This window comes from Lissotriton helveticus, chromosome 9 (assembly GCF_964261635.1).
Source record: "Lissotriton helveticus chromosome 9, aLisHel1.1, whole genome shotgun sequence".
Lineage (NCBI taxonomy): Eukaryota > Metazoa > Chordata > Amphibia > Caudata > Salamandridae > Lissotriton > Lissotriton helveticus.
In genome coordinates, this window is record NC_136070.1 from 623,750,288 (window position 1) to 623,775,032 (window position 24,745).

The window sequence follows — 24,745 nt, forward strand, 5'->3', positions numbered from 1 at the left end:
CTTCTTTGGACGTATATGAGATACTGTTATTCCGGTACTTCTATACGCTGACGACGCGGTCCTACTGGCCCGTACCTGGTAAGTTTGCAAAAACTTTTGGACTCCTTTGGTAATTTTATGATGTCATTAGACCTGAAATAAAATATAAACAAGTCTCAGGTTATGATTGTAGGGGAGAAAAGCCGAAAACAGAAAATGAAGGCATTTTTTTGCTGCGGTGCTGAGGTCAAGAGGGTCCCCATTTTTACGTACCATGGGGTCATATTTAACGAAAGAGGTACTTGGGGTCCCCAGCAGAAGCAGAAAAGTAATGCGGTAGCTATATCTACCTCGGCTCCTATGGGATTTGTAAAATGTCTGGGGGCTAGACCAATGGAGGCAATTATAAAAGTTTACAAATCCAAGTGCTTAGCAATTGCCACATATGGCTCCACGATCTGGGGCTACATGCCGCAAGATAGGATACAGGTGGTGGAAAATTAATTTTTAAGAGTTCTGCTATCTGTGCCACAGTCCACACCGACTTTCTCGATCCACACAGAATTGTGACTGGGGTATGTTACAGACCTATTGTAAATGGCCCCTTTGATTTGTTGGCTCAAGACGTGGCTCAAACAGGAAATCTCATTGAATCACCTGATCCTAGAGGATTGTTTAGCCCTGGATAGAGCTTGTAAGGTCCCATGGCTGACCTATTTTAAAAAAATGTTTACAAGATTAGGGCACCCTGAGCTTTATTCTTCTCAGGACTGTATCAAGCGAGAGGATGTGGGTTGGACCAAAATTTGTTTTTTAAATATGCTAGTTCTGGAAAGGTAGGAGCAGCAACTGAATAAACCCCTTGTAAAAGCAAACTATTTACTGGTTACTTCTCCTACGATTGAGCCTTATCTAAAACTAGTAATGACTGAGACCCTTTCATCGGCACCTCTTGATTAGATTTTGTTTTAATTTATCCACCTTACATTGGGTTACTTCCCAATATGGGGTAAGCCAGAAAACTCTAACCCATGTAAGTGTGATAACTTTTCTGCACAAGACACTTTACATTTTATTATGTTTTGCGAGCATTACTCTGATATCTGTAAAAAATATTTGATGCCTATTCTGAGGGAGGCGGGGTTCATACAGGTCAGGCCAGCCCTCATTTATTTGCAGTTGCTGAGTAGTGCCCGTGATATATTTCATGTTGCAAGCTTTTTAGTGGCCGCTGTGCGAATCAAGACTAAGGGGGCCATTACGATGTCGGGCGGATTTCCTCCACCAGGCTGGCGGTGGCCACCGCCAGCCTGGCGGAGGAAATCCGCCCGACATCCACTGCCCAATTCCCCCCGCCATATTTGGATGGCGGGGGGACCGCGGCAGTGTCAAACACCGCCCACCTGTTTTCCGCCCCGGTCGCCTTGCGGCCGGGGCAGACAATGAGTTACATGGTGGCGGTGTCTGTTAGACACCGCCCGCCATATTACTATGGGCATTTTCAAATGCTTTTCCGTGGCGGCAATGCCGCCACGGAAAGGCATGCGGAGACTCCCTGCGGGGGCCCCTTGTGGGCCCCCTGGGAGTTTGGGGCTTGGGGGCTGCACATGGAGGGTACCTATGGTACCCCCCGCATTTCAAAGTGCAACATAGCAGGCAGCGCGCGGTGCCTGTCATGTTGTTCTTTGAAATGCACAACGTTCATTTTTACCATTGCGTTGGGCGGAGATTTCAGCTCCGCCCGCCGCAATGGTAAATATACAGGATGCACCTGCCTGTGTGGCGGGCGCATCCTAATGCCAAAATCGGGACCCCCGCCCTGTAGGCGGGCGGTCCACATTACCGAAAGGGTGGCGGGCGGCATCCTAATAAACCCCTAAGAGTTTTTGTGCCCCGACCATTCCTGTTTGACTGCACTTTTATAAAATGAGTTTTATGCTATTTTATGATCTGTTCCCTTATATAAGATGAATTTTTATGATTTTACATTTTTGATGAACATCATTTAAGCTATATTTGTTATGAATTGTCTGTATCTGTGTCTTTTTATGATCTTAACTAATCGAATAAAAGTGTTTTGACTGACTGACTGACACAGCAATGTAAATTGACCTCTGATATATGAGACTCAAAAACACATTGCCTTTTCACTAACTGAATACTTCACTTTAATTTAAAAAAAAGTACAAAAAGAAAGGAAATAACTATAAACCTGAAGGATACACAAAATCAGTGCTGATGTGTGCCTTCTAAAAATAACCAAGCTTTTTATTTGCAGTTTCAAATAATCATAAAAATGTGCCTTGTAATATTATAGACTTTTTATATCACTTGAGCAACTAACAAGCATCAAATAAAATTGCCTAGCAATAACTTTATAAACCTCTTGTCTGGTATGCTTGCGATCTACCAAAAAATCATGACGGTAACTGGTATTTTACATTATTTATTTATTTAACCTTGATAAAATCTCTTTTTTGTCCGTAGCTCGGTGAAAAGTATGGCACAGTCTTTACGATCCACATTGGTTCTCGACCACTGCTTGTGCTTTGTGGTTATGACACGGTGAAGGAAGCTTTGGTGGACCAGGCAGATGACTTTAGTGGACGTGGACACTTTCCAGTGTTCCATTTAATCACCAAAGGATATGGTAAATAATTGATACTTTTTTACCCATGAAACAAAATCTACGGGATAGTGCATCACATCTCACAATGAAGCTGTAAAAAAGTATTGAAACCCACACTGATTTCTTGAATTTTGTAATATGTATTTATCTAGTGATTTCATTATTTAATTATGTTTTATTGTCACCAAGTGCTTTCTTTAGATAGCTTGGTTACACAACATAAGAATCACCACATTGGGAACACATTTAGTAGCTGATTTAACTGAGTTAGAATTCAAGATTGTGAATGTTGAAGTTGAAGGTGACATTTCTTCCGCATTTTATATAATAATTACGTTTTCAAATATATATCTATATCATGTGGTCTTTTTTCCTTGAACTCAAATAAATTTCCTGGTTTTGATGTTTAAAGTGATGTTAAATTGATTGATGTTACATTGCCTGTGGTTAATCATTCCACCCATTGCTAGTTATATGTTGATGGACAATTCTTAATTGCTAAAAGTATATTTAGAAGTTATTGGTCACACCACTCCCCTCTCAAATTACATACTGAATGTATTGCTAAAATTGGTCAAACTACTCTTTTTCTTGAAGGAGCTAAGTTTGTAAATTACGAGAAGTTGATTAAACATTTAATAAAACATAACTCGAATAAGATTCAGGTAGATATTCTCCATATAGGGAGTTAAACAAATGAAGTTAGGAAAAGGAGCCCAAATCTGGGCTCTGACAATAGCAGCCTTTGAGATAGTGGATTACTAGTTGGGGATGGATGGCAATCCATCTTAAGTAATAAGGTCACTATTCTTGTTGGGTCCAGTTAAGGTTTCATTAATTTAGACCTGAGTTCAAACCCTGGTTGCTGTGGCACAGAGCAGACAGGCTTAACGCAGAAAATATGAGAAGTATTTAGAAGTACCAAAACAGTTAAAAAGTTGAAAACACAACAAAATTAAAATGCCCAATCCAATGTGAACAAAACAACACCAAAACAAACCTAAAATCCAATATGGGGAATCGGAAATATGGATTTATAAAGTTTAAAATAAAAATGGTGGCAAAATGCGTTCAGCAGGAACCGCGGTCATCTGGTTGTGCTTCATCAATACTTAGGAACGATTTATTTTCAAATTGGGTGGAGCGCATGTCATATACAGGAACCAGTTTTGACCCAGTTGAAAGTTTTACCTTCTGAGTTAGCCTCTGAAATCGAAGTCAAAATTCCTCAGTAGGCAAGGCAGCTGGCTGTGGCCGAGAAGGCTCCACGAGGCTGGATACATATCAGGTGAGCTAATAGTGAAGCCGTTGATTTTTTTTTAATATGTTTTTATTTTTCAATTTTCATGTAAATACATAAACCACTAAAGGAAATACTTAACAATATAATCTTTATTGCTTGATTAATTAAAATCACTGCAATCACAACATCTTATGTCTCAGAGAAAACATATTTACATTACAAACAAAACATCTTCTTATCACATAATACAAAAAACTGTCCCATAAATACTATTTAAAAACTTATCGATAAGCCCAAATCTAGCCGCCTTGCATCGTTTATCACAGAATATTATTGCACAATATACATTTTAAAGTGACGGTGTGCTTTACATACTATTTCCATAGATATATAAGAGAAATATCCTGACCAATAAACATTAATTTCCCCTTCCTTTCAAAGTGCTAATGTGCAAAAAATACATCAGTTTGCTGCAATGATAACCCAGCTATTGTTACATTTCAAATTAATAATGTTGCAACAAAAATTATTAAGGAATAAAATGGATAAGCCGTTAATACTAATAACACCAAGGCCATACAAATAGAGGGGATCTGCCCTATATTAGATATTTTTCAACTGCCATTAAAATTTTTACCAGTTGACATAGTAATGGAACCGATTCACCGGACAATGACATGGTTAATGCCTGTCGGGCAGATCTCACACCACTCATCAAAAAATAAGGTCTCAAAAGTAAACGTCTAAGATTAGTCAGCTTCGGGCATACACATATTATATGTACAAGAGTTTCCTGTGGCCATCCGCAAAATTTACAATTAGAATCCGGCCACTCTTTGATCCAAGATCGAGTGCCTTCCTTTGCTGGGTTTATACTCATACATAGCCTTAAAAACATTTTTGTAAACTTTACAGACAAGAAAACATTTAAATACGGCTGAACTCGTGGAGATTGGTATGAATTGATCAAGTACCATGCATAGCTTTTCTCAGCTAATGCAATTTTATCCAATTTAAACGATTCAATTTTAATATGCTTTTTTTAAATTAATTTATAGTTGGGCATTTTCAGAGCTGGCAGTTCAATTTGCAGGCCGATATCTCATAGGGAAGTTAAAATATAAGCTCTCCATTTAGCCGTGTAAGCAGATTTATCAATTTGTTGCCAACAAATATTCCCTAAAGATGCAGGGACTGATGTTGACATTGCAGCCATACATTTTAGGAAAGACCCTTTTGATACCAGGCACTGTCTTTGGAGATCGAATTCCAATCTAATTGCTGCTTGACACACTGACCTGGCAATTCCAAAAGTTGCTTTAAAAACCTTAACAATCACTAAGTCAAGCACCTTCACATCTTTTCCTCTAGTAATGGGAGAACCATAAATGAGGATAGGTTGTAACTTGGCTTTGAATACTTTAAGAATAAACTCATATGATTGACAGTTCTGTGATTTCTTTAAACATTTAAAAGCATGGATCAATGTCATAGCCTTGGCCCTTAGATCTTTAAGGTGAAATTTAAAAGACATATGATTGTCAAATATCACCCCTAAGTATCTATACGTCTTAACAATATCAATTGTACCTGATCTGGCCTTCCAGGGATTGAACTTCAGTTTGACTACACCAATTTTCATCACTTTGTTTTTTTAACATTCAGTTGAATGCCCATTCTGCTGTATATAATCATCAAAGGCAGTAATAAGTCTTTGTAGGCCGATTGGAGTATGGCTCACAAGAATCGTATCATCAGCATACTAGAGGTAGCTAATTTGCACTCCCCCAATCCTAGGAACATGCCCATTAACAACATCCAAATGCTGAGAAAGATTGGATACAAATAAATTAAATAAGCAGGGGGCGAGAACACAGCCCTGCTTCAGGCCATTATATGTTCTAACCTTCCCTGAAAAGGAATTACCCTCCCCAATCTTAACTTGAGCCCAAGTGTTGGTATACAGAAGTATAATAGCTTCCAACAATTTCTTTGCCTTAAGATTAATAAAAGCAATATATAAATTGTGTTTATTCAAGACAGCCTTCTCGGCAAGCAGGGTTAGAGCCAACAAATTAGTAATAGTGGATTGACCTTTCTGGAAACCAGTCTGATTAAATGGAATAATACTCTCCTTCATAGCCCAGTCTTCCAATTCTATTAGGAGACAAGAAGCAAACACCTTTGCATTGACATCGGTCAACGAGATTAGTCGATAATTAGCGGTGTTTGACACCGGGCCGCTTTTATAAATTGGTTGCACTATGCTACCTTGCCATGATTCCTGAACAACTCCCAATGTCAAAACTTCCCTAAATAAATAATGCAAAATGCCGGCCCTCAGATCACTATTAACACAAAACAGGGCATTCGGTAGCCCATTAGGTCCCAGGGCTCCATTTGCTCGCAGCCCGCGTAACAGGGTTAATACCTGATTACGGCTTGGAATATCTAAATCAAAATTTGAATCAGAACTAGAGTCAATAACATGATCATTAGAGTTCAAATCGAGACACTTTTCATTCTCAGCATTGGTTAGTGATATATTATTTACCTCACCTAAAGCAAACCTGTCGGGGTGTTTTCCCACCCAAACCGATACCCCATACAAATTGGTTATAAACATTACCCAACTGGGTTCAGGTATATTTACAGAAAAAGCCCTACAGCCTCCCCTTGCGAGGTTAATAATAACCCCCCAATATTGTTTTACATTATTTTGCTTAGTGGCAGGCAGTAGGCTATTCCATAGCCCAGTTTGATATTTCAATTTTGCCTTCCATATTTATTGTTTGTAGGCGTTCTTAAGTTCCTTCAGGTTTTCTTTATACACTGGGTAGGTCTGACAAAATATATTGGTGTATGCCTCACAAAAGTTCTATTGAGTACCTTTGTAGTGTAGTTCCTATCATCCCAATAGGCTCTGCGCATTGGAATAATACCTACAGCAGTAAAGGCCTAGACCAGACGTTAACTAGGTCTACTACTGTTGATACTAGACTTAAAATTTTGGGTTTGCCAGCTTAGCTCAGAGTTCACTAGAAACTTTCTCGAATGTTCAAGGAGGACTTAACTTCCCTGATTAGACAAGAAGGGATTTAGTTTCTGACAACCATAGAACATGACAACTTTGCTCTCCCCTAATCAAGAGTATATCTCGAGAGTCGTGTGAACAAAAGGCAATTTATTTTACTCAGTCAGTACGTGCATTCTTAGTCTCATCAGATTGTAGAGAAAAGGAAGAGACGGGCGTGTTCAATAAAAAGGTGTTATTTATTTGATCAGTCTCTTTTCTCATACAAGAGAAATGGATCGATATTATTGCAATACTTATAGTTAAGTAAAGTGCATACATTAAAAGCAATAGTATAAAATAATACTGTAAAAACATTGATATGGTTTCTAAGCCATAAGATGTTTAAAATGAATAAAATATATTACATACACATATACATTTGACTAAACGTACTCAACTGGTGTTTCTAAATACGCCTACCCCGTGTACCTGACCTAAGCCTAATACGTGGGCGGGAATAGAAAGTTACAGTTTAACTTTAATAGATTGGGGTAAAACCATATTTTATGTATATTCAGATTGGTGTTAATTTTCCTGGTCTTTCCAGTTGAAAATGTCCCCACAATAGACTCTGTGATAAAATTCCATGTATTAATTATATTCATGTCACCCTGGATACCCTGACCACATTCCTTAATCAATGCCTCAGCTGTTTGCATAATGTCCTCCTTTTTGGCTAAATTCCATCCCAGCCTCTTCAGGTTATATGCAGAACATGCTGTGTTGAGAAGATGCTTAGATTTTAGAAGACATTCTGCCCAAAAATTTAATTTTACAACCTGAGGGTTGTGATCACTTTCTGGCCGGCCGATTCCCTCAAAATCAGACAAATGTACTCTCAGATTGTCTGACATAAATGTATAATAGATGATTGACTCTTCCTAAGAGTTCTTAAATGTGGGAGTAGATCCAGATTTTTCTTTTAACTGGCTGGTTCAAGCCTCAGACATAATGTCACAGCAATTCTTAGCTAAATCTCCTGATTTATAGTTAGATTCTGAATACCGAAATAATTGCAAATTAAAATCACCTGATACTATTAGGCCAGCATCTGGATATTGGAGTATTCATACACTCAGTACATCCCGAAGGGTATACAGCTGGGCAGACTTATTTTTACTAGCACTCAGGTACACATTAAGAAAAACTAACCTTAGCTCAGAGGTATTTACCACAAGGCATTGTAACTAAGCATGGGTGTAAAATCCGTTCCGCTCGCGGATTTTGCGGATTTTTGGCAAATTCGCAATCCGCGAACTCTCGCGAATTTGCCGAAAATCCGTGAATTCGCCCGCGGCTGATTTTTTGCTTGGTGATACAATATGGTGCACGGCGTTCACTTTCCGTCATTCAGCGTTTGCCGAGTTGTTTTTCTCGATCATATTTTGCGAGTGCTGCGCCATTTTGGATCTTGCTGCGGGATCCCGCGGGAGTTTGGCGCCCGCGAATACGTAATCGCGGCTTGCCACCTTGCAGAGCACACCTCGCGAGAGTTCGCAATTGCGAACACGTAGTTGCGGCGGACAGGAACAATCTCGCACTCGCGAAATAGAGATTTTGCAATTCTGCACAAGAAATCCACCAGCAAACAGCATAAACCTTCAGAAAATGATGATTTTTATCAGAATCACTTCTCATGTTGACATTTGCATGCCCTTTTTTTTTGCAAGGAGTCCATTTTGGGGGGGGGGGAGGAAGGAAGTGCCCCACAGTCTCCAACTTCCTGTTCCTGTCCAGCAGGCTCCTCCCAGTGCTTTCTTCATGTGCTGGTCACTTTCATTTGGACCTTGACCTGGAAGGATTACTTTTTGTGGGTGCTGCTGGATATTTGGATTTGAGGCCTTTTTGACTTTCTTTGGATCACTTTTGGATTAGAAATCAATGTTCACAAGTAAGTTTGTTTGGGGCATTACAGTTGCTGCAACTACAATTTTGGAACTTTTTCAGAACATTTAATAAAATATATTGTGGGTAGCCAAAGTATCCAGTAGGACCAGGGTTAGTTATGGGTGCATGATACAACTGTTTTGTTGAATTTAAACATCATTGAGGCCATGGATGAGCTGGGATTGTGCTGAATTTTGTGTTTTTTGTCGTTTTTTTTGGGCTGCTGGTGGGGCCCTTTGCCCAGGGGTGGTGGTGCATGGACTGAGTCTGCTTGTGGGGTCTCACTCGCTTTAATGTAAACATCCTGGATGGCATTGGATTGTGGTGATTTTTGTGTGTTTTTCGTTTTATTTTTGGGGTGTACTGTTGATGTGGACTGGCCATGTGGTTGGTGGTGGTGGCCATCTTGAGTGCTGCTGGTACAGGCAACATGTGCTTGGGGTGCAAGGGGCCATTTTGAAGAGAGGCAGTGTCTGAGGCCTGCACTTATTTTGCCTACTTTTCATCCATTATGCCTAGGGGTGGTGAGTGTTGCATGGGCCTAGTCTTTCTGTGGGGTGTCTTCTTGAATTTAAACACCATTGAGGCCATGGATGGGCTGGGATTGTGCTGAATTTTGTGTTTTTTGTCGTTTTTTTGGGGCTGCTGGTGGGGCCCTTTGCCCAGTGGTGGTGAGTGTTGCATGGGCCTAGTCTTTCTGTGGGGTGTCTTCTTGAATTTAAACACCATTGAGGCCATGGATGGGCTGGGATTGTGCTGATTTTTGTGCTTTTTGTCGTTGTTTTGGGGCTGCTGGTGGGGCCCTTTGCCCAGGGGTGGTGGTGCATGGACTGAGTCTGCTTGTGGGGTCTCACTCTCTTTAATGTAAACATCCTGGATGGCATTGGATTGTGGTGATTTTTGTGTGTTTTTCGTTTTAATTTTGGGGTGTACTGTTGATGTGGACTGGCCATGTGGTTGGTGGTGGTGGCCATCTTGAGTTCTGCTGGTACAGGCAACATGTGCTTGGGGTGCAAGGGGCCATTTTGAAGAGAGGCAGTGTCTGAGGCCTGCGCTTATTTTGCCTACTTTTCATCCATTATGCCCAGGGGTGGTGAGTGTTGCATGGGCCTAGTCTTTCTGTGGGGTGTCTTCTTGAATTTAAACACCATTGAGGCCATGGATGGGCTGGGATTGTGCTGATTTTTGTGCTTTTTGTTGTTTTTTTGGGGCTGCTGGTGGGGCCCTTTGCCCAGGGGTGGTGGTGCATGGACTGAGTCTGTTTGTGGGGTCTCACTCTCTTTAATGTAAACATCCTGGATGGCATTGGATTGTGGTGATTTTTGTGTGTTTTTCATTTTAATTTTGGGGTGTACTGTTGATGTGGACTGGCCATGTGGTTGGTGGTGGTGGCCATCTTGAGTTCTGCTGGTACAGGCAACATGTGCTTGGGGTGCAAGGGGCCATTTTGAAGAGAGGCAGTGTCTGAGGCCTGCGCTTATTTTGCCTACTTTTCATCCATTATGCCCAGGGGTGGTGAGTGTTGCATGGGCCTAGTCTTTCTGTGGGGTGTCTTCTTGAATTTAAACACCATTGAGGCCATGGATGGGCTGGGATTGTGCTGATTTTTGTGCTTTTTGTTGTTTTTTTGGGGCTGCTGGTGGGGCCCTTTGCCCAGGGGTGGTGAGTGTTGCATGGGCCTAGTCTTTCTGTGGGGTGTCTTCTTGAATTTAAACACCATTGAGGCCATGGATGGGCTGGGATTGTGCTGATTTTTGTGCTTTTTGTAGTTTTTTGGGGGCTGCTGGTGGGCCCTTTGCCCAGGGGTGGTGGTGCATGGACTGAGTCTGCTTGTGGGGTCTCACTCTCTTTAATGTAAACATCCTGGATGGCATTGGATTGTGGTGATTTTTGTGTGTTTTTCGTTTTATTTTTGGGGTGTACTGTTGATGTGGACTGGCCATGTGGTTGGTGGTGGTGGCCATCTTGAGTGCTGCTGGTACAGGCAACATGTGCTTGGGGTGCAAGGGGCCATTTTGAAGAGAGGCAGTGTCTGAGGCCTGCACTTATTTCGCCTACTTTTCATCCATTATGCCCAGGGGTGGTGAGTGTTGCATGGGCCTAGTCTTTCTGTGGGGTGTCTTCTTGAATTTAAACACCATTGAGGCCATGGATGGGCTGGGATTGTGCTGATTTTTGTGCTTTTTGTCGTTTTTTTGGGGCTGCTGGTGGGGCCCTTTGCCCAGGGGTGGTGAGTGTTGCATGGGCCTAATCTTTCTGTGGGGTGTCTTGAATGTAAACATCATGGAGGGCAATGATGGCTTGGGATTGTGCTGATTTTTCTGTGATTTTCGTTTTTTTGGGGTGTTCATGGAGACAGGCCATGTGGGTGTGGGCCATTTTGAGTGCTGCTACAGGCAGGCCCTGGCCATGTGCCCGGGAGGCAGGGGGCCATTTTGAATGCAGGCAGTGTTCTTAAGTCTGCAACCATTTTGCCTAGCTTTCAACCTTTATGCCCAGGGGTAGTGAGTGTTGCATGGGCCTAGTCTTTCTGTGGGGTGTCTTGAATGTAAACATCATGGATGGCATGGGATTGTGCTGATTTTTCTGTGTTTTTCGATTTATTGGGGTGTATAACTGAACTGATGTTCCTCTGTCTTCCATTGCTTTTAGGTGCACAAGACTCAAGAGAACCACCAGTGCCAGGAAGAAGTCCTGCAGCGGTGTGTGTGTGCAGCATAACGTCACGCGACGTCACGTCTGGACACAGACAACTCTGCAACTCGTGCAACTGCGGCCTGCTGTTCTGACCCGCTCTGAAGAAGATGGCCCCAAAAAAAGTTCCCCGTAGCTCCTCTGGCAAGAAAGTTGCCAGTAAGGAGCAGAAGAAGCAAGTTACCAAGGAGACTGGTGGGCCGGCCGCCTCTTTTTTTGGGAGGAAAAAAAAGGTACGCCTGCAGCAGCAGCGGAATCTGCTGGGGACCAAGCTGGGAGCAGCACCCCCGCTCCATTGGGCTCAGTGCCACCACCACCACCACGCCAACTTAAGTCCAAGCCCTTGACTGCTGCAGAGGCACTTAGTCTAGTTGTTCAATCACCATCGACCAGTGATGTTGGCTCATCGCAAGAAAGTAGCAGCAATGTCCCTCAATCAACACAGGTTGTTGTAACTCATCTGATGAGTGTGAACAACCACAGCCGCAACAAAAACCACATGTGCAAGTACAAGCCCAAGTACATGTGGAAGGAGAGGCAGCGCAAGGAGATGCGCAAGCAGAGGTGCATGGAGGGTCACAAGTGCCCACAATAGTTGTTCCTCCCGAAGTAGGGGCACATCAGGAAATCGACAATCAAGGCGAGGTATCATTTGAGGAAGCCACTCCTCCTGATGATCATTCATTGTCTTCCACACCCCTAGCAAGGAAGAGATCAAGGGTGGTGTCTACATCTTCTTCAAGCACACCTCCTTCTGATGATACGGATCATAATTGGGAACCAGCACCACTGCCGTCTGAGAGTGAGGCACACCATGATCTGACAAAGGTAGTTAAGCGTAAAAGGAAGCTCGTCCAAAGTCTCAGAGTTATGGAGTGTGATGATGAGGCTCAACAAGAAGTGGCGGATACTGCTGCTGATGAAGACTCTGACAACGACGACCCAGTCATCATAAAGGTCACTGCAGCCCCAGCGGGCATGCAGCAAACAGACATTTTGAACCTAGCCCGAAAAGCTGCTGAGCGTGATGATGATGATGTTGTCGACGAGGAGGCAGTGAAAACACCACAATCATTGGAGTTAACTAGTACACCAACCCGTACCGCTTCCATATTTCTTCCTCGCCAGAAGGGACCTCCATCCACCTTGACCTCAATTAGTGGTGGTGAAAGTGCACAACGTACTAAAGTTCGGCAATCCACATCCTCCACTTCATCTGGCCTTAGCAGCATGACCACCACCACCAGTATCGCCGCCTCCTCCGGCCCCCACAGACAATTCAAGTCCCCAGTTTGGGACTTCTTTAGTGTTTGCCCAAAAAGGCAAAAGTACGCCCTTTGTAGCATTTGTAAGCTTGCAGTTAGTCGTGGTAAGTCTGGTACCAACTATGGTACCGGCGGCCAGAGAGGTCATCTTAGGAGACAGCACGCTGTCCAATGGTATGCGCACCTAAAGGAGATCAAGGAAGCCCGAATTGGAAGTCAAGAAAACGTTGATGTTTCATCTGATGATGACGAGGAGGAAGAAGACGTGTCAAACACTTCACTTACACCCAGTACCCCTGTCAGCAGCACACCCCATGTGAGGCACACTAAGAGTGTGGGAGCGAGTGAGACACCAATGCGAAAAAGTTAATCAGCGAGCATAACTGGGTCAAAGAAGTCATTATCATCCCGTAAATGCTTGGTCCAGGGCAACATTAGAACCATGTTTTGTTCAGACGCGCCATATGAACGCAACCACCCACTGACGCGTCTGTATAACACTAAGCTGGCTAAAATGCTAGCTCTGGACCTTCTCCCTTTTTCTTTTGTAGAAGCGGTAGGTTTTCTAGAATTAGTGGCAGCTCTCTGCCCTAAATGGAAGGTTCCTAGTCGGTTCTATTTTGCCAGAGTTGCGGTTCCAGCACTACATGAAGATGTGCTGGAGGTGATTGGGGCAGCTTTGCAGAAGAGTGCTGTTCACACTATACATCTGACAACAGACATGTGGACCAGTGGCGCAGGCGCTGATTACATGTGCATCACTGCACACTGGGTCTCTTTTTCAGGGGTTAAAGCTAAGCTAAACGCAGGTGTTGACCCGGACCAAGTTTTTAAAGCTGCTCGGAAACATGCAACACTAGCCATGTTTGGCTTGGAGAAACGTCACACAGCACGAAACATTTTGGACGAGTTTAACAAAAAGGTCTTTCACTGGCTGTCCCCAAAAAAATGCCAGATTGGTTATGTTTCCACGGATAATGGCGCCAATGTAGTTAAGGCCATGGCGCTGGGTGACTATTTCAGAGTGCCGTGTTTGGCGCACTGTATCAACCTGGTAGTTCAAAAATTCTTGAGTGATAAAGACAGTCCAGCGTGCGAGGTAATGGCCACCTGCCGAAAAATGTGCAACCATTTCAGCCATTCTTTTAAGGCCCGGAAGCATCTGAGGAGCCTGCTACATCAACGTCGAATGCCAGTGAAAGCACTCATCCAGGAGGTGTCAACACGTTGGAACTCAACCTTCTACATGCTTGAGCGTCTGTATGAGCAGTATACGGTACTCGATCACTATTTCTTAAAACAGGGTACAGCTCAGAAGGACCTGAGGATGGATGCGGCGCAATGGGACATAGTTAAAAGCCTGACAGAAATGCTTCGTCCTTTTGAGGTCTTCACGCGTGCAGTCAGCAAGGAGGACTGTAAAAAGCTATCCCATTGTTGTGCATGCTGGAGCACCAACTGAAGGCGGTGTCTTCTGAGTTAGAAAAAGATGAAAAAAACAAAGACCCTTTTGTTTTGTCGGAGAAATTATTAGAGCGCCTACGTGGTGATGAACGTCTTAAAATGATCAACTCAGAACAGCATTACATTTGTGCTACTATTCTGGATCCACGCTACAAAAAGGAGCTGGCAGGCCAAGCATTCTTTCCTTTTGCTGATGAAGATGTTAAAAAGTACAAACTTTGGCTAGCCAGGTCAGCCAAGAGGTTTGAAAAAGAACGGCAGGATATTGAAGGAGAAGGCTGTACATCAGCATCAGCATCAGCAGGCCATCCCCAGTCAAAAGAATCCACTTCTGCACCTGTGGCTGTGGCACAAGTGACCTCTCAGCCATTAAAGACACCGGCAACCGGATCATCTGCACCACACACAAGAGTAACATTGGCTGCTGAAGAGGATTGGCTAACTTGGCGTGGGTATGGTTCTCAAAAAAAGGTCACAGGCACAGCAAAAAGTAAGCAAATTGGAGGAACCGTTGAGGACCTTGAGTCGATGGTGCAGGACTATCTGAATGACTCAACAGAGGTCTTTCTTAATGATGAGCCATTGGAGTATTGGCATGGGAAAAAACAATTGTGGCCACAGCTCTCCAACCTGGCTATAAACTACTTGTCTTGCCCACTCGCAAGTGTGTCTTCTGAACGTGTTTTCAGTGCTGCTGGTGGCATTGTAACTCCCAAACGGAGCCGCCTCTCGCCCAAAAATGTGGAGAGGTTAACAATGATAAAGATGAATCAGCACCTCATACCACCAGATTACAAAGTACGAGAAACCACGCTGCATGAAGTGGAGTAGTGTGGCTCACTGGTTAGAAGCGGCAGACCCAAGAGCAGAGGACGGCCCGGGACCAGGGTTCGATTCCCGACGCGGCAGGTTTCTGGACCAGGGTCAGCGGACTCGATAATTCTCTCGCCTCGGTGCCCACTCTGATCAGCGATCACACTCGGCAACTCTGGGCACTAGCTTGCCACATCTTCACTAACGGCCCCACCAGACCGCCGGGGATGCCTGGTCTCACCCTGGAGATACCCACTAAGGGACCATCTCTCAGGGAAGCCAGGAAGGGTTTCGCAGCGGTCGAAGCGCGGAGGTACCCCTTCGGGAGTGATTCCAGCGCTATATAAGCACATAATTAATTAATTAATTAATGAAGACGAGGAGGACAGTAACGTAGATGAGGGAATTTGTTCTCTGTTCAGTGACACTGACCGCATCCTGCCTGAATTCGCAGAGTATGATGACGAACTCTTATTCTTATTCCCTGACACCGAGCCCTGAAAATGAGACAATGAATCAATAACTTTCTTTTTCGTCCTTATTCACTTTTATTCCTGTGTGTCTGTCTTTCTTTGTTTTGCACAGTTAATTTAATTCAAACTTTAATCACCTAATCACAAAAACAAGCCCATCAGCAGAACTGTCTTCACTTGTTTGTTTATTGATTTGAAGGTGCCGCAGTCTGCATTCCTCAGGTTCACAAGTTCAGAAGAACATGCTCCTCTATCCTCCTCCTCCAGACTCCTATTTCCCTCAAAGCAGAGGGCTGGATTACGCCAATGAAGAAAGACTCAGCACTTGTGGGGGTGTTCTACTTCTTTGCAGGTGAGTTGACGGCTCTGGGGCCATTGCTGTGAAGCTCTAATAACGGATAAACGTGGTTTGGACCAAATCGGAGGCGGAAATTTTTTGACGTTTTTGCTGACTTGCTTGCCTTTGAGGTGCTCTTTGGCGGGGTTCCGGGTGTTTGTGGGTGAGTTTTGGGGTCTGGGAGCACTGCTGCGACAGTCTAATCTTGATTGCATTTGCTTTTCAGGAAATCCGTGGTGGAAAACGGGAGTTATGACCTAGCTGCACAGCGCGTTTGGACCGAAGGCCGAGAAATATTGTAAGTATGAGATTTTTCTTTTTGGCTGTTTGGGGGTGTTGTGTTTTTTTGCGGGTGGGTTGGCGGGTCTTGGGGCATTCCTGGGAAGGTCTAATACCGGATAGAAGTGGTTTGGACAAAATCCATGCAGAATTTTTTTTTGCTATTTCTTCTGATATCTTGCTCAATGTAGCGTTTTCGGGGGCCTGTTTGGGGGGCTTCCTGGTGTTTGTGGGTGGGTTTTGGGATCTGGGAGCACTGCTGGCTATGGATACTTTAGTTTGCAAGAGGTTTGAAGCAAATCCATGGTGGCAGAGGGGAGTTAGGGCCTAGCTGCAGAGCGCGCGCGGAGTGATTTTGGAAATTGGCAAGAAAATGACTGTGACCATTTTTGTACTTTTGCTTTTTGGCTGTTTGGGGGCCTTTTACTAGTTTTCTCCTGGGTTGACGGCTCTGGGCCATTGCTGTGAAGCTCTAATACCGGATAAAAGTGGTTTGGACCAAATCGGAGGCGGAACTTTTTTGCCGTTTTTGCTGACTTGCTTGCCTTTGAGGTGCTCTTTGGCGGGGTTCCAGGTGTTTGTGGGTGAGTTTTGGGGTCTGGGAGCACTGCTGCGACAGTCTAATCTTGATTGCATTTGCTTTTCAGGAAATCCGTGGTGGAAAACGGGAGTTATGACCTAGCTGCACAGCGCGTTTGGACCGAAGGCCGAGAAATATTGTAAGTATGAGATTTTCCTTTTTGGCTGTTTGGGGGTGTTGTGTTTTTTTGCGGGTGGGTTGGCGGGTCTTGGGGCATTCCTGGGAAGGTCTAATACTGGATAGAAGTGGTTTGGACTAAATCCATAAGGAAAAGCCTTTTGGCACTTTTTGTAACTTAGGGTTAGCCCTAGCAGCAGGATTGCATGTGTTTCGGGGTGTTCTAGATTTTTGCAACTGAGTTCTGGGGTCTTAGAGCACTTGTGAGAATGTGTAATTTTGGTTGCAAGTCATTTGAAGAAAATCCATGGTGGGTAAGGGGGTATTTGGGCCTACTTTTACTTTCAAAGTACGTTTTGTCACCAGTTTTCTGCTAGGCCTCGTTTTTTGAGATCTGATTGGGGGCCTTCTACATTTTTGCGACTGGCTTTAGTAAGGGTCTGGGTGGGAGCACTGCTGGGAAGGTCTAATTTTGTTCTAAAACACAGTTTACACTACACCTAGCTTGAGGGGAAAGATCCGCTAAATTAATTTGGCCATACTTATTTATCCTTCAAAAGGTGACTCAGAGTACGCACTTTCAAAAATATTGTACTGTCTATTAGGAAAATCAAAGTGTGACTTTTTGCACCACACAGCGTACATACCTTATATTTATTTATCAGTGGTATTGTAATAGCACTTCCTGTTTTTCGTTCAATAATTACAGGCTGGGTTTCAGTCTGTGCAATGGGGAAAAAAGATGGAGTCAGGCTTCACATTAACGAGCCGCAATTCAACATCCGCCAGGCAGGCAGTGGACAGGGTGTCTTCTGGTCACCAACATTGATGGACGAAGCGTCAGCTGGAATGGAGGAGTGCCGCTAATAAGAGGAATTGTTTGCTGCATGCAACTTACTTACCAAATTCAACAGGACAACTACAACAACATACAGATACAGTATCCATTGTTTTCTTCTATGAGTGTGACTGCATTTCTTGGATCTCTCTCTGCTTCTAAATTGATCCCTACAGCCATTCTATAGGTTTTACTTCGGCTAATTTGTAAACCTAAATTATTTAATGTAAGAAGTGATTCTCTGAGTGCAGAGATAGGCAAGTGAAAACGCTACAGCCCTGTACTACTGTCGCATTCTAGTACTACTTACTTTTCAGTAACAATGCATGCAGTAGGGCATGCACTTCCTTTATGTCACTTAAAAGATTTGTGGTTAGCTTTGTACCCAAAGATTTCTTTATCTTCAATTATTGTTTGTACATGCTGTGCTTTTTTTTTCTTCTCTCAACAAAACCTACCCAAAAAGAAACCCCCATTCCCATCCATTTTCCAAACCCTAACCCTCTTCCCCCGGGCTGTGTGGTTTTGCTTGATGTGTGACTAAATGACATCAATAATTCCACACACTTGCTGGGGAGGATAAGGTCATAGCAACAGGCTGGTGAAGGAATCCGAGGATATATTCTAGACTTACTCAGCTTCAGTACTATTTCTTGTAGTAGTTGCCAATGTCAAAGAAATTCAACGCAAGTACTAGTTATACTTGCAATACTTTACCATTTGTTAGGCTACATTGTGGCACTGTTCTAGTGTACTGTCACCTGCTATATTCTCTATCGTACTGTTGTAATGCTACAGTAAGGACAAACCAGGTTTCATTTTCTTTTTTTCCATAGGCATGCAACTGCCACTCTGTCACACCACTAGTACCACCCCAATGAGGACATTTCATCCGCCCAGGATTGCCAATCTTAATCCCCATTTCCCGTGGAGCCAGCCCTGGGCCTAGCCCTACTTTCAAACACAAATTACAGGTAACATAAGCGTTTGGTGGGAGGTAGTATAATGGACTATTAGGACTAGACGAGAGATTGACGGTAGTACTACTAAAGTCCTAGGACTCTTCAGAAAAACAAACTTACTGTTAAACCCCCACCCACCAGACTCAAAAGCAGTAAAAAACAGGTATGGTCAGATAAAGTTTCAAAAAGTATATTTATGTAGCCCTAACAAAATAATCTCCCTCAAGACCCTCCCTAACCCCAACGATTGTCTTTCAAAAGTCCCAAAAAGAACCCAACTCCCAAATCCCACCCCCAAAAGTCTCTAAAAAAGGGGCAAGGGACACTACACTACGGGAGGGTGCTGTTGACTTTAGCGGCCAGGGCATCATACTCCTTGCGGAGGGTGGCATGGTCGAAGCGGAGGCCCTCCACCAAGTTCTTATAGCTAAGGACCTCCTGCTCCAGGTAGGACACTCTGAGTCCTAAGCGGCGCTGGCGTGCCTTGCAACTCCTGTGGGGGGTAGCTGGTGTCTTTGCTGCTCGGCGGTGGCGGTTGGCTTTGGTAGCCCGGCTCCGTACCGCTGGACCACTGCGCTGGCTGGCAGCCCGTGGGGGCACGGAGGAGGATGCAGCTGTGCCAGTGGATGTTGTTGTTGTTGTACTGGTTGACTGCGTGTCCTCCTCCTCCAGGGCTACCAGCCGCCGATATTCGGCGACAGTGGCATCCAGCCTCCGTTGCCGGGCCATTCGAGCCTGCTCCCTCCGTGATGGTCTATTTGATTTGGAAGGAGCAACTATATGAAGAAAGAAAGACATAGTCTGTAACCAATGCTCCTTAAGATTAATAACACAAAGTGATTGAGCAGAAAGTTGTGTCACAGTACAAGCAGCAAATTGAAAGCACAGTACATAACTATTGAGGACAGTATCTATCTAACCTCCCACTTCTTCATCCTTGCTTTAACATTAGTGGGAGTTTAAGGAACAAATTCTACGAGCACTATGGACTTCCATTACAGTCGACTATGACAGTCCACCAGTCTTATTCTTCTTCTTCTCTCTTGTTTAGGAAAATTGGTACGTTATCTTATGCAAGCCGGCATAATGCCAGCGCAGTGAACTTGCACCCGAGAAAAACAGACGCACACCATGATGAGTGAGACAGACTTGCGTTACTGTACTGGTCCAGTACATGCAGGTGGTGAAGCTCTTCCTTTTCTATTACGGGTGGCACTGAGAATACTCTGTTACAAGGGCTACTGCTTAATTAATTTAGCTTTCACCCTGCAGTGCAAATGAGTACTAGAAAAGGAAAATGAAGAAGCTAAATAATTTGATTATCTATCACTTCACATGGGATGTATTTGATGACATATGGGATGACTTTAGGTGCTTTGCTTATTATTGAGTGAACAGTGATACACCCACACATGAATGACGTACTACTACTAAACTAAAGTTACTAAGAGAGGTAGGGAGGGAGTGTCCACCGTAAGAACCGGATATATGCTGTGCTTGCAGTTGCAATACAAACTACTGCTACTATTCATGGTAGTATTTGGACAAAATTACAACTTCTTTTCCTTGCCTTTCCTACACTGGAACGGACGTGCGGGTGCGGTGTTACATGCTCTTCAAGGTAACACTTAGTTCATCCAGTGACCGTCTACTCTCTCTAGATACACATATGCTATCTAAGAGTCCGATAATACCATGATCCAGGCATCCATCCATTCAAAGTATATGCACACATACAGTTTCTGTTTCACCCACCCAGGCTGTTCTCCTTCCAACCATTCTTGCTTCATCATTCACCCAGCCATGCACCATACCATTTTCTTTCCTTCCCAGCCACCTCGGGGACCAAGAAAACACATATCATTGTTCTTTGCCAGCCATCATTAAATTTCTCGTCCTTCCATACTTACTTACACCTTTCTTTCGCTTTTCGTTCATCCCATCCATCAAGTTCATCTCAGATCTTATTGGGATTCTTCTCGCCAAAAACTTCACAGCTAAGTCGAAGTACATTTAGAGGAGGCTACTACCTGGTTGATTTATAATACACCTGTGCAGAAAGCACACTATGCAGTCTTCAATCTCAATAAGTAAGGAATATATAGCTTACCTCTTCCCGCCACCACCGTGTGAACCCTCACAGGAACGTCTGGCACTTGCACCGCCTCCTCCCCAGAGTCCTGGTCCAACACCACCACCTCCGCGCTGGCCCCGCCACCAGATGTTCCACCTACAAAGTACATTTAAGAATGTTAGAATACACCACTCATTACTATATAATATTTGGTCTAGGAGGAATAAAGAAATGTGAAAAAAACTAAATACAATGTAATAATTTATTGCATTATTTCGTGTCCATAGTTCTGTTTGTGCAGATTTGTCCCTGCAACAGTAGTAGAATGGATTGTCCTAGTATCCAAAACAAAAGTAAAGTAGTATCTTATTCTTTCTTGGTGGTCATTCACCTTTTTATTGTTGGCAATTGTCAAAGCATAAACATTTCGAAGACTTGAAAAGACATTATGGACAATCCCAGAGGACTGCACTCAGTGCATAGAGCTATTGCTGACTAGAATGGGAGTCCAATGGAATTGCCAAATGTGCAATCTTAGTTAGCTACACAGACAGACTAATAAGAATAATCTAGTAATACCACAGGGAGTCATAGTCGAGGCAGGATAAGAATTTAGATCCAGTCTACAAGAAGATCAAAGACGATTTAGAAAAAATCGAATGAGGAACGCTAGGAAAAAATAGGTACTCTATATTAAAATTAAAACTTACTGGGGCCAGCAAAGGAGCCCTCGCCTGCCCGATCCTGGCCCGCATCCTGAACAGCACCCTCCTCCTCCTCCTGTGTCCTCCTCTTGCCCCTGGGGGAAGCTGATGTACAACATGAAAGAAAGAAAGACCAGAAAACATGGATGATATTTGTCAACCAAATCAAACATTTCAAAATAACAATACAAAATATTTTGGCGAAATAGCAAATAGATAGACAACTATTCCAAGGGATATATTGACCGATCTCATGTGGTATACTACGTTATTAGTATTGCTTGATTTGCGGACCGTTGACTTTGAAAGTTCCTATGTAACTCACTAAACAGACTACTAAAAAGGTTTAACTTGGCCTGGCAGGCAGCAGTCCGCAGCACGCGAAGTGACAGACAAAGTCCATCGTGCTTGCAGATCAGTGAATACTCAAACTATAAATCCACCGACCACCACCACTATTTCTTCCTGTAGCCATGTGTCTAAAGGAAGGACTGGACTTGAGTCTGTAGGGGCTGATTTTGAAGCCCCTTGCGGCTCTTTTGCTCCATTGTTGCGTGACTTTTGTGACGCAGCGGCAGAACAAAAGAGGTGCCATGGTGCGGCGTATATTAACAAAGTGACGCATATGGGAGATGCATCACGTTGTAAAGCCCTGCGCCATCAGGGGGCATTCCGGCGCAAGGGAGGGCGTTCCTGCGCAGGAACGAATCCTAAAAGTGGCTGAGGGAAATCTACAAGATGTCAATCAGTCACTTTTAGGACAATGATGCGTGACTCAAACCCTGCGCCTGCTTGAAGCCGACGTACGGCTTGATGCAGCATTGGGGAGATAGGACACCCCAGAGCATTGCTGGAGCTGCGCCATCGTTGGCACGCAACTCCAGCAATGCGCCGCCTTTACGGCACAGATGCGTAAGGCTTCTGTGACGTTTTGGGCCCATGGGTGGTGGTGGCATGGCGCACAATTACTGGCGCCTCCCTGCTACTTTGCAGGGATGCGCCGGTAATTGAAAATATGACCCTTAGTATCTAGCATTACGCAGTTCTTTACACTACACTCATACATAATTTCTCAGGCCAATGAAATGAACACAAAATACAAAACAAATAAGCATAGTAGCAAGGCTACTGAGAAGGAAAGCAGTGCACCTGAAATGCATAGGAGATTTTGAAATATAATTTACCTACAATGTAATCGGCAGCATTATTGCTCTTGGTAAAAAACAAACATTTGCAAATAACAGAGCCGGATAAAACAGAGTAGTGATGAAATAGCTACTACTACTCACCAGGCCCGGGGATCTCTACGCCAAGCACGTCCAGCAAGTCGCGTTCCCGGTCCATGACATCCGTCCAGCGGTGGGTGGCCTGGTTATAAGTGCGCCGGACCCCAGAGAGTTTAAACATGGCCCGGCACACCTTCTCCCACCGCTTCCGGCGCTCCCGGATGCCGTAGCCGGTTGCGATCTTGCCACCTCCCATGATGGTCTTGGGGAGGCGGCGCTGGACGTGAAATATTAGTGCGGCCACCTCCTCCGCACTAAAAATCTCCCGAGCTACCACTGTCTCCCCCCTCAAACGCCCGCACGGGAGCCGGGCACGGGGTGCGGGACCCTTCCCCATTGCGGGCTTCTTCCCGGCTCCCTTTACCATGGTCTGGGCAGAAAGGAAGCAAAATAAGAAAGAAGAAATAGAACAGGGAAGAAGAAAATAAAAGCGTTTAAAAAAGTAGTTCAAAATTAACAAAAAGTAGCAGAAAACACAAAAATATAGAGCTAGAAAAATAGAGGGATAGATAATAAGTAAAACAGATAAAAAAAAACTTCAAAAAAGCAAAGGATGGCAGAGATTAGGAAAGGATACAGAGAGCATGCCCAGAACCATAGCAATGATTGAGAAACAAGATGGCCGCGCCCGTTCACGACCGCGTGGGTAGGTTCGCGCGAGATTTTCCTCGCGATCACGTGCGAAATTGTACTAGCGAGCCGCACACTTTGCGAGATTACACATAGCGGCCGGAAACGGAATTACGTCACGCAAACAAGATGGCCGCGCCCATGTACGACCGCTAGGGTAACTTCGCAAACGTAGCGCTACAAGCGCCTTGCGAACACGCACAAACTCACGCGAACATACACGCCGCAAAAAAAAAATCGTGTATTCGCATGAATTTGCGGCTTCCGAAATCGATCTCGCACGGATTCGCGCCCCGCAAATCGCGCGAAATTGCAGAAAAACGATTTTTGCAGAACTGAAAGCAATTTGCAGATGCAAAAGTTCAATCTTAACATTAGTAACCATTCACTCTAGTGCTTCCTGAGGGGCCCCTCCAGAGTTCAGTTGCCTATTTGCAACTATTCTATGACCCTGCTCTGACCCAAACAGCAGGCTCATAGAATAGCTACAAGTAGGCCATAAAGGTCCTGTGAAAAAAAATTGCACTGCAACAGAAAGCAAATTACAGATAAGGAAGGAAGCAGGTGCCAGCCAGACTGGAAGTTTCAAAATCACTGATACATTAATCAACCCCAAATTAATTCATGGCAGTTGAAGCAGGGCAGGTGTGCTTGCTTTTTTTCACCCCCATAATTTACAGTGATAAACCAACCAGAGGGTGGCAGTGAGGGTGTACCAGAGGGATGCATGGGTGTACCAGAGGGTGGCATCACTGGCATGGGTGTACCAGAGGGTGGCAGTGGTGAAACAGAGGGTGCTGTGAACCTGTGATGATGAACCAGACGTAGAAACAACATAGTCGCGGCCGTTGCGAGCCGACAAGTAAGTTCGCAATTGCGAACTGGTACACAAATCCTCGCGAACCCTTGCGAACACAAAAAACACAAAAATCCGCAAATTCGCGATCTTGCGGATTGCGAATCCGTAAATACGCAAGTTCGCGTACGCCAGATTCGCTAAATCCGCCCATACCCAAACTAAAGTCTACCACTACCTTCAAGATCGGGGGATATTGTACTCAGGCCCAGATCTCGTCCTTGATTCCACAATCCATAAAATTCAACCTGGATCCTAAAATCTTAGTAAAAATATCACTCGAGGACCAAGTTGTAATAGTGGACTCCCGAGGAGTGTTGGGCTGTACCTGTCTAAATTGTTCCGACACCAAATCAGAGGATTTAATAAATGCTAAATCAGGGATAGTGGAAATGATTTTCAATAGTAAACCCCGGTTGAGGCTATCCTGGGATCCCTGGGATTCATACAATGGGTGCATTACTAATTTGGTGTCCCCGTTTATACAACTATAGTCTTGTCTGCCGCACAAGGGGCTTAATAAACCTGAGTTAATTTCTTTAGATAAATTAGATTTAGG

The 24,745-nt window shown here is 44.1% G+C and overlaps 1 protein-coding gene across 3 annotated transcripts in view; it reads left to right on the forward strand.

Moving 5' to 3' along the window:
- The window catches only part of LOC144781703 (cytochrome P450 2C20-like), a 497,936-nt gene that overhangs the window by 54,018 nt on the left and 419,173 nt on the right, over positions 1-24,745 (forward strand). For all 3 annotated transcript variants that reach the window (XM_078660677.1, XM_078660679.1, XM_078660678.1), the window contains exon 2: positions 2,467-2,629. In XM_078660677.1, coding sequence (XP_078516803.1) covers positions 2,467-2,629 — 163 coding nt within the window. The remainder of the gene's footprint in view (positions 1-2,466; positions 2,630-24,745) is intronic.